General features: G+C 42.4%; 1 protein-coding gene across 1 annotated transcript in view; it reads left to right on the top strand.

The window, feature by feature from the left end:
- Positions 1 to 12,568, top strand: part of NIN (ninein) — an 88,622-nt gene that overhangs the window by 55,539 nt on the left and 20,515 nt on the right. Inside the window, exons 9-19 of the mRNA XM_044272724.1 lie at positions 74 to 210; positions 816 to 956; positions 1,946 to 2,120; positions 2,213 to 2,323; positions 2,683 to 2,772; positions 2,858 to 2,996; positions 3,943 to 4,064; positions 5,088 to 5,611; positions 8,102 to 8,602; positions 9,115 to 11,025; positions 12,048 to 12,173. Of these exons, the coding sequence (XP_044128659.1) occupies positions 74 to 210; positions 816 to 956; positions 1,946 to 2,120; positions 2,213 to 2,323; positions 2,683 to 2,772; positions 2,858 to 2,996; positions 3,943 to 4,064; positions 5,088 to 5,611; positions 8,102 to 8,602; positions 9,115 to 11,025; positions 12,048 to 12,173 (3,977 nt within the window). The remainder of the gene's footprint in view (positions 1 to 73; positions 211 to 815; positions 957 to 1,945; positions 2,121 to 2,212; positions 2,324 to 2,682; positions 2,773 to 2,857; positions 2,997 to 3,942; positions 4,065 to 5,087; positions 5,612 to 8,101; positions 8,603 to 9,114; positions 11,026 to 12,047; positions 12,174 to 12,568) is intronic.

Below are 12,568 nucleotides of genomic sequence, written 5' to 3'. Positions count from 1 at the left end.
TTCCAAGGATGGAAATCTGCACGATGCCCTTGTGGTTGTCAGTGACTGGTTTTCACGGTTTTCTCCTCTTCAGGCTCTGGATTTTTGCTTAGAAGGGAAGATCAATCTGATGGAATTGACCATGGCGCTGGAAAATGAGCTTCTGATAACCAAAAATGAGGTCTACCAGGCGGCTCTCGTCAGCTTCCGCTCAGAGATCAGGCACTTATTGTAAGTTTGTATTTCATGTTCTGCTTCTAAAATGGCTTACAATGGTTAAAAAACTAGGCCATCCCCTAATCCCTTCCAACCACCGGACCCCCAATGACGCTGTCATTGTTTACAAAAATCCTCCAGAGCCACAGTTTCCCTTTATGATGTCTGCTCGGGAACGGTTTTCCCTATTGGACATACCCTTTAAATTTGTTGTAGTCACTGACTACCTCTTCATGTTGACCACAATGTCCCTGTTGCATCGGCAACTTGCATGTTGTGTCCATGTGAATACAGCCCTTGTCTCTTATGTCTTCGATATCTAAAGAGGACCTTTCACAGGTCCTGACAGTATCAATACTGTAGGGCATGTTTTGATGCGCTGCTGTGTTGGGGCACTGTGCCCCCCCGTTCGGTTTTGCCCTACAGTGGCAGGTATTGATACTGCAATGTCAGAACCTGTGAAAGGTCCTCCTTAATGCGAAGGGTTGTAACTTGTGTCTACCCGGGTGGCCACAAGTAGCAGACGCCCCCAGCCTATGTTTGAAGGCCCGCCATAACTTCTATGTCCCTACTATTCTGTAATGTGCTGTACGAGACTGAAAAATTTCTACCCTCGGTAGAGAACGGGCTGACCAGACTGTACGGGAAAAAGAGAAACTGCGCGCCGATTTGGAGAAAAATGAGAAACTAAAAAGTCTGATGGCATCAGAGGTGGACGACCATCATGCCGCCATTGAGCATCGCAATGAATACAACCTCCGGTTCGTACCTTCTTTGTTTGGTATTTTTTATTTTTTTTTATGGTTGGGTTTTACAAAAGGTTAATGAGGCACTCCCATCTTACAAAGCGATGGCATGGTGCTCCGTCTCTTTATGATCATTTGAAGCTTTGTCTCTGAGACCCCCACCAGTCCTGAGAGTGAAGGGGCCGCGGTGCTGGTGTTAGCATGGGCTGCATCTAAGTTATCCCAGAAGAGCATGCAATAGTACACAAGCGCTAAAGTCTCTTCATGCACAGGGTCAAGATGCCAGACTCCCCCACCATGCAGAAAATTATGGCATACCCTTACGATATGCAAGCACTTTAAAATATGGGAACATTCCGTTAAAATGCAAGGAGCCAGGAAGGCAAATGTCGTCTTGGTGACCTTTGCCTTCACACCAATCTCTTGTCATTCACAAGCATAGCCAACAGTGAACTGATGTCCCGTATCCAGCTGTTGGATGGGATCGCCAGGGGTCCAACTCCTGCACCGTCAGCTGTTTGAGGAAGCCAGGTTGCTGCAGCCGCCTCACAGCTTGGTATTGCAGCTCAAGCCCCATTCTCGCGCTGCACCTAGGCCATGTGACCATTGAACGTGATGTCACTGGCCTAGGAAGATGCCACAGTGCTCGTGGAGCGTTGCAGCCTCTTCATGCTGCTGATTGACGGGTGTTATGGTAGTCAGACCCCTGCCGATCTCATATTGATGACATCTCCTGAGGATAGGCCATAAATATCAAATTCCCGGAGAACACCTTTAAACTTATAAACTATCTACAGAATAAGTGATATGTCATTGGGGATCTGACCACTGGGACACCCACCAGTCACGAAAATGGTTGCCCCCCACCTCCATATGAATGGAGTGATGGTTAAGCAAGTGCACTGCCGTTCCATTCATCTCTGGGGTTCTGCTATGTTTGTGATCAGAGAGGGTCCTAGTGGTAGGAGCAACTCTTTTTAACACTTGGTGTCTGACTGCTGTAGAAAGTTGGACGAGGAGTACAAGGAGAGGACTACGGCTCTTAAAACGGAGCTGAGAAAAGAGCGGGAGCAGCTATTACAACAAGCCAACCATCAGCGGCTGGAGCTGGAGCAGGAGCTCGATAAGCTGAAGCTGGAAGAGAATTACCTCCGGGATCGGCTTACATTGTCCATAAAGGTATGAGGATTTTTTTTTTTTTTATTTTTTTACCAAATATTGGATCTATGAGAGCTATTGAACCCATGTGGATATTGTCCCCGTCTTTATAGGAGAACAGCCGTATGGAGAATGAGTTGTTGGAAACTTCTGAGAAGCTGGCGGACTGCGAGGTCTTGACGGCCAAACTGCAGAAGACTCTTGACAACATACTTCGTGAAAAGGTTGGTGAAGCTCGGTGGTTTGATCTTGGCTCTTCCCGGAGAGAGAGATGTGGAGCAGGGATCACTATTTGCAGCTCCGCACCTCCATAGTGTCTAATGGTGGAGTGGCCTCACACTCTCCACTGAAGTCTATACAATGATTGGCTTTTTCTGGTAGCAGCTTCGTCGTAGCTCCATTGGACTCCATGGAGACTCTTAGGACACTGGACTGGTTCTTCAGTACCTGATGGTTGATGTGTATTTGCTGTAAATGCCTAGGAGAGTAGAAGACCTCTTTGATTAGTTAAACCAACACTGTAAGGGATTTTTGAAAGGGAGTTGTCCATAAATAAAAAGCTGATATATTTTTTTTTTTGTAGTTTGGGGATCTGGATCCAAGTTGTGTTGAGTTTTTCCGTCACGAGGAGAAGTTGATGCAAGTGCGGAATGAATACGAGCGGCAGCGCCGGGTGAGTGTATGAGTTGATACTCGTCTGCTGCAGTAAAGGTCGGCATGTAGATCCCTCATCCTGACCCATCGTTTATTTCTCCCAGGAGCTGCAGGATCGTATTGATGAATTACAGCTGGAGCTGGAAGATTATAGAGCTCAGGGCATTCGGGGCTTAAGATCGCCTCTGAAGACTTCATTATTTGATGAAATGGATAATAAAAATGCTGTTGACTATGACCAAGGTAAATAAAATAGCAGCCATATAAGAAAAGCCAGAATCTGTACATTGTGAAGGAATGTGCACATTGTGGTCTTTTTGGGCTGTAATATGCAGGTATAGGCTCACCCTTCATGGAAACAGTCAGAAGTTAGGTCCGCCTTGTACTGGAAGTCAGTCGACCTACTTGTCCAGGGTGTTTTTGGACTGTGATGAAACCCGAGATCAAGACTAGACAGTCTCTGTGCATATTAATAGACAATATGGCCAGTTTAATGCCCATAACATGCCTCCTGAAACAGAAGATGTATAGTCACCTCCTCACTGCCTCCGCTGTGTCCATGTGCCGATCCCAGGAGTGTTTACATCTGGCAGTGCACGGTTCTGGTCACGTGCTCTGCTGCAGCCAGTAACTGGTTTCAGGGGTGACATTCTTCTTATGGGCATATCCCCTCCAGAAGTCATTTATCGGCTGGAGCGGTGCATGTGACCATACCCACCTATTAACACCTATTAATGATTTGACCCCTTTAGACTTTCTTGGTTAACCCAAACCAGACATTTAGTCAACCTGTTTGTAGTCACCATGTTCCTCCATTTTGGATGGGGGGGGGAATTGGAAAGTTACTACTCAAGTTGGGTAGTTTGATGAGTTAGGTCTTGCCATCTTCCTAAACGCGCTACCAAGCCTGTCAATACAATTGATCTGGTTTTGCAAATAAGTGGGACTAAGCTGCAGTATAACCTACAACCTGTGGAGTGGTGTGGTGCTGTCTTTGGAAGAGAGCTGTCATGTTGTTATCTCAGACTTCCCCTTTAAGTCCCCCTTATAGATCTATTCTCCCGTAGAAGAAATACTTGGGAAGAGGATACATACAGCCATAATATGGAACTGCAGGATCTCCCGGTCTTGTAGCTTCCATGAAGCCTAGCGATGAATGATTTCACTTGTAATGGTCATCCTCATGCAGGTATCGGCTCTGAAGATTGTCCTCCACTGAACATGAGTATCGAGGCAGAGATGGCCATCGAGCAGATGAGAGAACAACACCAAAGGGAAATGGAGCAATTACAGGTGGATCTGGAATCTAAGGTAAGACTTGTCCATTCTACCTCGCTGTGTGGATACCTTGTCAAGCATTCTATGTCAGACACCCATGGGTGGACTAGACCGGACAAAAAGTTTGCAAAATCTTGCCTAGTAACGAGGAATGGGAGCATAGCTCTAGGGATGCAGCAGTAGCAGTCGTACTGGCTCTTCATGCTTAGAAGGAAACCAAGGCCCTGTGCATAGCTTTACACAATTCCCAATTTGCAAGGACTGTCCCTACGTTTCAGACAGACTCTGCAAATTTAGGTTGCCCAGGGCTGAAAATGGCATCCCCGGCCATATATTGGATGGGGCGTTCCCAGGGTGGAGCTTACATGTCCTGACTTTGACAGTTACAATATTGGTATGTAAACCCATGCAACATACTAGTATAAATGGCACATGGTAGATCACGGGCCCTGTGTCCAGAATTTAGCATTAGAGCACAATTAGATTTCCATATTTTTAAGGAGCTGACCTACCCTCACGATAGGTCATCAATATCCAATCTGTGGGTATCAGACGCCTGGCACCTCCTCCAGTCAGCTGTCTCGGGCATCACCAGAAACTGTACAGTTGACGAAAGGCTCTGTCCACTGTGTCGTTTCCATTGCCGGCATAGGGCAAAACCGCTCCTGAGCTGCAGTACTCTAGCATGACCACAACACAGTAGACAGAACTTTCGGTTTTCAGCTCCTTACAATGTATTGTTTCCGCTGCTGGGTGCTCTGACAGTGTTTCCCAACCAGTGCACCTCCAGCTGTTGCAAAACTACAACTCCCAGCATGCCCGAACAGCCTTTGTTGGAGTTGTAGTTTTGCAACAGCTGGAGGCACACTGGTTGGGAAACACTGCTCTATGACACCTCTGATCGGTGGGTTTGTCAGGTGTCGGAGCTCCACCATTCTGATATTGATGACCTAACCTGCGCATAGGCCATCAATATCAAAGTCCTGAAAAACCCCTTTAACAAGATCCGTGACAACTCATGTAGACTAATAATTGTTCTCTTGGTTCCTGACATAGGTTGCACACTATGAAGAAAAGCTGAAGGAGGCAAAATCCATGTTTGAGAAAGAGCAATATGCCCTAAAGCAAAAGCTAAATGAAGAACTTCACAAGGCAGAAGAGCAAATACAAGTCTATAAAATTAAGCACTTAGAATTAGAAGCCAACATCTCAAGGCTTATAGAGGCGCAGCAGAAATCGGAACATGAACATCGCAACCAAATGGACAAAATGGGAGCAGAATTCAGTAACCAGAGAGTGCAGCTGATGGAGCAGGAGGCCGTCCTCCAATTTCAATTAGAGGAGGCCAAGGAAACCTACCACAAGGAGAAGGAGGAGCTGGTCCAGAGGGCAGAAGAGCTGGAGAAGAAGACTGAGAGCAAAATCGTTGATGTGGTATCCACCTATGAGGAGAAGAAGAGTGAACTGGAACAGAGTTTTAATGAAAAAATGTTGACTTTTCAGGAAAAACATGACCTGGAAAAACTGGAATTACAGAAGCAATTGCTTGAACAACATGAGCTGGAAGTCCAAGCGGAAAGGTAAGGACTACGGGGGAATTTATCACGGCCTTTCAGTCAGTTTTCTAACATCAAAAAGTTGTAAAGTATTGAGCAAATTTTTTATTTATTTTTTAAGTTTTTATGCCACTCACACTTAACGTTTTCTGGGCTTAGCATATGGACACCCAGTGCCCCAAAAACGTACTATAAATTACATCAGAAAGTGATGTAAACTACAGTGCAGATCTACACCAGATTTACTTCTATAGAGCATGGACTGCGCCAGATTTATTGAGAGCGCTTCTCACTCCAGACCATTATTATTGGAATTCCTATTTTAATACTTCATTTCTGTGTTATTATATTGTATAGGTGCCTGCATATTGGGTGTTTTTTGTGTCTTAGAAGATACTGTACATTTTTTACAACTAAAATAGGGAAAACATCATGAAAACAATGTGTTAATACAGTTTTATATTGTAAAGTGGCAATTTTTTATAATTTAATGGAACACTCTCAATTTCCGAATCTTCTTTTTTTAATTTATTTTTTGTATCATGTTTCACTATTTTTTTTTCTTTAGCTTGCTGCTTTTGCTTCCCAGCATTACAATTTCTTAAAAGTCAAAATCATAATCTGATACCTTTTCTAATTGACATTGCAAATCAGGCTTTAATTATTTGATCAATTAAAAAAAAAATATCTTAGCTTTTTATTTAATTTACATGATCATACTGCATGGAGATTTCAATATCTATAGAAGTATATCAATTAAATCTGCTTTTGATATCAAGTGCTCCCAGTGGAACTGAAGTTTTGACATGTCGGAAATTTTTAAGGGCTGTTCCTGGATTTTTATGTTGATGGTCTATTCTTGGCATAGACCATGAATATCTGCAACACCGGCACCTCCTCCAGTCAGCTGTTCTGGAGTAGCGCCGTACCTACTCGGCTCTGTCTGTTGCATAGTGGACGGAGCAGGTTACATTCACTTCAGTGGGAGTATAGCTGCAGTAACCAGCTTCGTCCTCTACACCAGGGATCGGCAACATCCGGCATTCCAGCTGTCATGAAACTACAACTCCCAGAATCCTCCTTTCCCTTCTCTCGAGAAGTAACGAAGAAAAAATAGACCAATTCGGCAATGCTCCCCCCAGACAAGGGCTTAAGGACCAGGTGAGTACATATAACCGGTTTCTTTATTCCAGCAACGCTTTTCAAGGTTAACTTGCCCTCTTCGTCAGGCTAGTATGTCTATGCTATAGTTCTGACGAAGGGGCCAATTCGCCCTTGAAATGCGTTACTGAAATAAACTGGTCATATATGCTGACCTAGTCCTTAAGTCCTTTTCAGGGGAGAGCGTCGCCGAATTGGTCAATTTTTTTTTCTTCTTCTTCATTTCTTCTTGCTACAAACACAGCAAATGGTATAACCGAAGAGCCGATAAAAAGCGGGGCCGCCACTTTGGGAAACCGCTTATTGTGCTATATAGAAATACAGCCTATTCTATTTGTTGTGTCAAACACAACATAAAACGGTAAGTGCATTACCAAACCTATATCCGCCATATCACACAGACGATACTGCACATGAAGCGCTGGCTCTGTTCCGTTTTCCTTTCCATTCTATGGGAGTTACAAAAACCGCCAAGTAAATGTGCACGCTGGGAGTTGTAGTTTCACAGCAGCTGTAGTGGCGAATGTTGCTGATCCCTGCTCTACATAATGGATGGAGCTGTGGAGTTCCAACGCCAAGATAATTGACAACAGCTGATTGGCAGGGTGTTAGACCCACCCTTTGCGGATATTAATGACCTATCCTGAGAAGAGATAGTAAAATCCTGGAATACCTCTGTAAGGGCTCATGCACGCGGCCGTTGTCCGTCTGTGAGCACCCCACTTTACGGATGCGGACCCATTCACTTGAATGGGTCCACAATCTGCAAGGTCTGGTGCGGAAAGGAGGCACGGAACCCCACTGAAGCACTACACTGACTACAGACTGCTTCAGAGGGTTTTTTTTCCGTGCCTCTGCACAGCAAAATAAAAAAACATGTTCTATATTATTTTTTGTGGTGCGGATGGATCATGGACTCATTCATGTTGAATAGGTCTGGATCCATCTGCGGAATCCGCACAGATGTTGTCCGTGCATTGGGGACAGCATATTGCGCTCTCCAATGCACGGAATAGCCAACCAACAGCCGTGAGCATGAGCCCTAAGAGTGAAGGAGGGTGTCCAGGGGCAAAGACCTCTTGGAAAGAAGTTTTCGGCTGACCAATTTTGCCTTGTGTTCCTGAAAGAGCAAAGTAGAGCTATGTGCAGCTCATAGAAGGCTTTTAGCTGGGGAGTCTCTGTCCCTTCATTCTCTGGATCATCAGACATGTCAGAGCTTTTGTGAAAATCATTGACCCTTTAATGCTTTTCCAAATATAATCTGTTTATATAAAGCCCTAATCCAGAATACAGAGTGAGATCATCTTCCATGATTGTATTTTATATCATCTTCTATATATTAATCATGTTTAGGAAAAAAATTGAGACAGAGTATAATAGAAGAATCTCAGAAAACGAGGCTCGGTTTGTAAATGACTATGGTCTAGCAGTCAAAAAGTATGAAAAAGATTTAGTTGCTCTAAAGGAGAAGTTTGAGGACGATCTTCAAGATCTCCGGGACCAGCATGCAGAAGAAAAGGCCCAGTGGGCATTCGAAAAAGAAGAGCTCCTTCAAGAGAGCGTCGAATTGCAGGAAAGACTGAAAGAGCAATTAGCTAAAATTGAAAATGAGAAACAAATATCTTATTCTGAGATTTCACTACAGAAAGAGCTTTTAGAGAAGACCTACAAGGAACTGGTCAATAATTTACAGTCTGAAAAGTTTCAACTGCAAAATGAACTTGAAAAGCTTAAAATCGCTGCAAAACAAGTTGAAGTAGCACTCAAGGACAAGATCCTTCAACTAGAAAATGACTTGCTGGAGGAGTTGACAGAGCGAGATGAGCAGCTTCTTCAAGCACAAACCAACATAAAGCATCTCCAAGACACATTAGAAGATCTGGAGAAGAAGTATAAGCATGGGACAGAAGAACTTGGTTCAAAGTTGTCGAAGTCTGAGACTCTTTATAAAGAACTAAGTCTCAGTAATGAGACAAATAGAGTAGAAATGCTTGAGGAAATCGCAAGACTTCAGGCAACTATTGATGAGTTAAAAGATGAACTTGGGTCTTTATCCAAGGTTCAAGCGGAATATAAGTTGGCTGTGAAGGAAAATCTGGACCTTAAAAATGTTGTGTCTCCACTGCAGAAGAGTTTGATTCTTCTTGAAGAGGAAAGAAGCCAAAACAAGAGTCTGAAAGCTGCTCATGAAAAGACTGTAAAAGAGAATGTTGAGTTGTTGGCAGAGATCTCCAGTCTTCAGGAGAAGCTAAATTTTGTGGAGAGGGACATGGTTAATGCTAGAGTGGAAGAAAATAATCAATATGTGACAGTATTAGAGGAGAAATTAAGGATAAAGGCGATAAGTTGAGTGAAGCAGAGAAAAGTAACCTGGTTCTTCAGGAAACCATACAGAAGGTGGAAAGCCACCATGCCACCGAGAGAGAGACTCTTAATGAAAAACTGCTGGAGTCAGAGGCACTGTATAAAGAAATGTGTGATGGGACAGATACAAAGAGGCAAGAAATGCTTGTAGAGATCACTAGACTTCAAAGCACAATCAATGAACTTCAAAATGAGATCTCATCTTTGTCAAAAATTCAGATGCAATACACAGCGATGAAGAAAGAAAATGAAGACTTAAAGAAACTAGTGTCTGACCTACAGAATAGTTCAATCCTCCTGGAAGAAGAAAGAAGCATTCTCAAAAAATTTCAACAAGTGCATGAGCAAATAGTTAAAGAGAATGTTCAGCTATTGTCTGAGATTGCTAAACTTCAGAAGTTGGAGGCAACTAAGACAGATGCTGAAAAAATAAATGAAGAAGATGAACCAAATACTGAAGAGTTGGGTCATAAAGATGTACAGCATCTTCGGGAAACCATAGAACAACTAGCGAGAGCCCATAAATCTGAGAAAGACCAACTCAACTCCAAACTTTTGCAATCTGAAAAGCTGTACAGAGAAATGTGTGATAAGTCCCAAAAGGACATCAAACAAATAGCTAGTCTTCAAGATACCATCAAAGACTTAGAGAAGGAAATGGCTGCTTTATGTAAAACTCAAGGAGACTTTAAGGTGGTTGAGAAACAAAATGAAGAGTTGAAGTGTCTTGTAGAACAACTTCAAAACCGTATGGTAGTTCCCGAGGATGAAAAGGATGTATTTAAGAGTCTACAAGCCGTTCATGAGAAAACTGTCAAAGAGAATGTCAGGCTGTTGTCTGAGATTTCTAGACTACAGAAAAAACTGTTGTGGCTTGATGGCAAATCCAACAGGTGCACCAAAAATGAAGCTGCCGAAATCGTGACAAATTCATTTATGGAGTTGGAAGGAGAAGACTGCCCAATAGTTCTGGACCCTCTATCTTTCAGCCAGTATAAGGAAACCATTGATAATGTGAATTTTAAACTTCAAAATAAAACCAAGGAACTTGAAGACCTCACAAAGGTGTTCTGTAGAGTTGAACAGAGCCATGATGAGGTGAAAACTGAGAATGGCCATCTTAAGACACAGATCATTGTACTTCAGGAAAAACTAAGTGGTTTAGCTTTAGAGTATGACCAAGTGAAGAAGGCAATTAATCTGGAAGTAATTCCACTGCCGGAGCCGAAGGATGCACCCATATCAATTCCTGGCCTTAAACTGCTGTTGGCTGTTGCTAGAAAGGAAAATTTGCAACTAAAGGAAAGCATGACCGTTTTGGAGTTGAAAAATATAGATGCTATTGAAAATAACAAAACTCTGTCCTCTGAAGTTTCATGGTTGCAGAAGGAAATACAAAACATGGAGGAAATCACTGAGGCTTCCCTGAAGCTTGAGCAGTTGTATGAAGAAGCCAAGAAAGAAAACCATGACCTGAAGGCACTCGTTCATGTAATGCAGGAAAAAATTTATAGTCTTGAGAAAATACACTTAAATGTTCCCAAAAAACATAACAATGACCTCAAGACTGAAGTAAGTTTAGAACCTAATCTCAATACTGCAGAACATTCTCCATGTAGTATGACTTTCTCAATGCCCCACCATCAAAGTGAGGTAGAAAATGTCCACATCTTGCAACTGGGACTTAATTCTTCAGCAGGCCAAGAACACACTTACCCTGAAGAACTTCCAAAAAGTAAAAAGCTGCAGTATAATAAAGAAATTGGAAAGCCAGAAGTTAGTTCCACCAAGCTATTTTCTCATGATGCAGCTTTAGATCATAGATCCTTGGTAGGAGGTCTTCAAGAAATGAGTCCGAGACCAAAGCATTTAATTGTGGACCATGAGACCCAGAAGAGGCTGGAACATCTGAGGTAATATATTTAAGCCTTCTACTGATGTCAACTACATGAAAGAACTTTCTTTGCTTCTGCTACTAACATTTCATAACCGTTCAAAGGAACAGATATTTAACAAAGACCACCAGCAGCTTCCTTATTGGCTGGCCTAACAAAGTCCTCCCACAAAGTCCTTAAGAAGAGAACTTTCATAGCTGTAATTTATATGCTTACCTTGCTTCATAATCTTCTTGCTTCCAATGATTTCACTTCTGCTACTAAAAAAAAAAATCATACAAATTTAACCTTTTTGTTCTTTCTAAACTGTACAGAAGTGGTGGACAGCTGGTCAGGTAATTTTGGGGACCGTGTGTTTCCAGATGTTTCGTTTTCTCCAACCTTTGTTTATCCAGGCCACCTTGGGCCCTCCAAAACCAGTAGGCCCTTTTTTAAAGTAGCTGTTGATCTCACTGGTTGACACTTTAAGAAAAGGTTGGTTAAAAAAAAATAAATGATCTTATGAAAAGACTTCTAATAAGGAAAAGTGTTTAAAAAAACATGACTACAGAGCTGGGGTTGCCAATTGCCCACCACTACTGTAGAAACTTCTGTGCTCTTAAGTTTTTTTCCTGTTTAATTTTGATGTCTTCTGCTGATGCTAAGCTTTATCTTTCTGGTTTCATGTATTGTACTGTTATATTGTCCTAACACCAGTTCTGTGAAAAAGGATCTTGATGGATCTAGACATCCATAATAGTAATGGAGATATGAGTGCTAGTCTAGAGAATTACATCGCTGTAGGGCAAAGTTATTTTTCCTGTGCTAATCCAGTGATTTTTGACACAGATTTGGGGCAGACTATAGGTAATCAACTTCATCAAATCTTTTAAATTTAATGGGTAAGACACCGCTCTGGTGTCCTCCTAAACTCTAGCTTAGGGCAACTTTGACACCTTTTCAAAAGGACCTATAGCCAGAATTTCAACCTAGCCCAATGAGAAGGACACCTCCTGTAATTGTTTATATCATGTAATACAATGATGGCTTTTACCTTGTAGATGTGAGAATAAGAACCTAAAGGAGGAGAATGCTTTATTGGTTAGCCAGATAAACTCTTTGAAAGAAGACGTTGAAGCCAATGACCAAAAACATGCTGAGCTTATTGACACTTGTGAAGATATGTGGTAAGTATATTTTCTAAGGTATATGCCTGTTCTATTTTCTGTGATCTATGTTGGATCCCTAGATCTGGTGTACACTTGGAGATGGGGGGCGACATCTTCACTATGATCAAAAACATTGGCTAAGAACTTGGCTAATAACGGCCACCTCCAACTTCCCTCCTGAACACAGATGTTCGTTTTTGTCTGCATGGCCTCTGACACCTTTTTGTGATGCTATTTACCAAGTGTGTCTTTAACTTGCATTTTACAGGCCTATTAGACCTGGATTGATAGTGGCTCTGAAATAAACAGGCTCTAGGACTGACATAAGACTATGGATAGTTTATATTCCTTAAGTCCTGTGTAGATGGGGTACACTCTTATATGTTGGTTCCCATTGCCCATGAGAGCATGGA

This window comes from Bufo gargarizans, chromosome 11 (assembly GCF_014858855.1).
Source record: "Bufo gargarizans isolate SCDJY-AF-19 chromosome 11, ASM1485885v1, whole genome shotgun sequence".
Lineage (NCBI taxonomy): Eukaryota > Metazoa > Chordata > Amphibia > Anura > Bufonidae > Bufo > Bufo gargarizans.
This window is presented reverse-complemented; position numbering and strand designations above follow the sequence as displayed.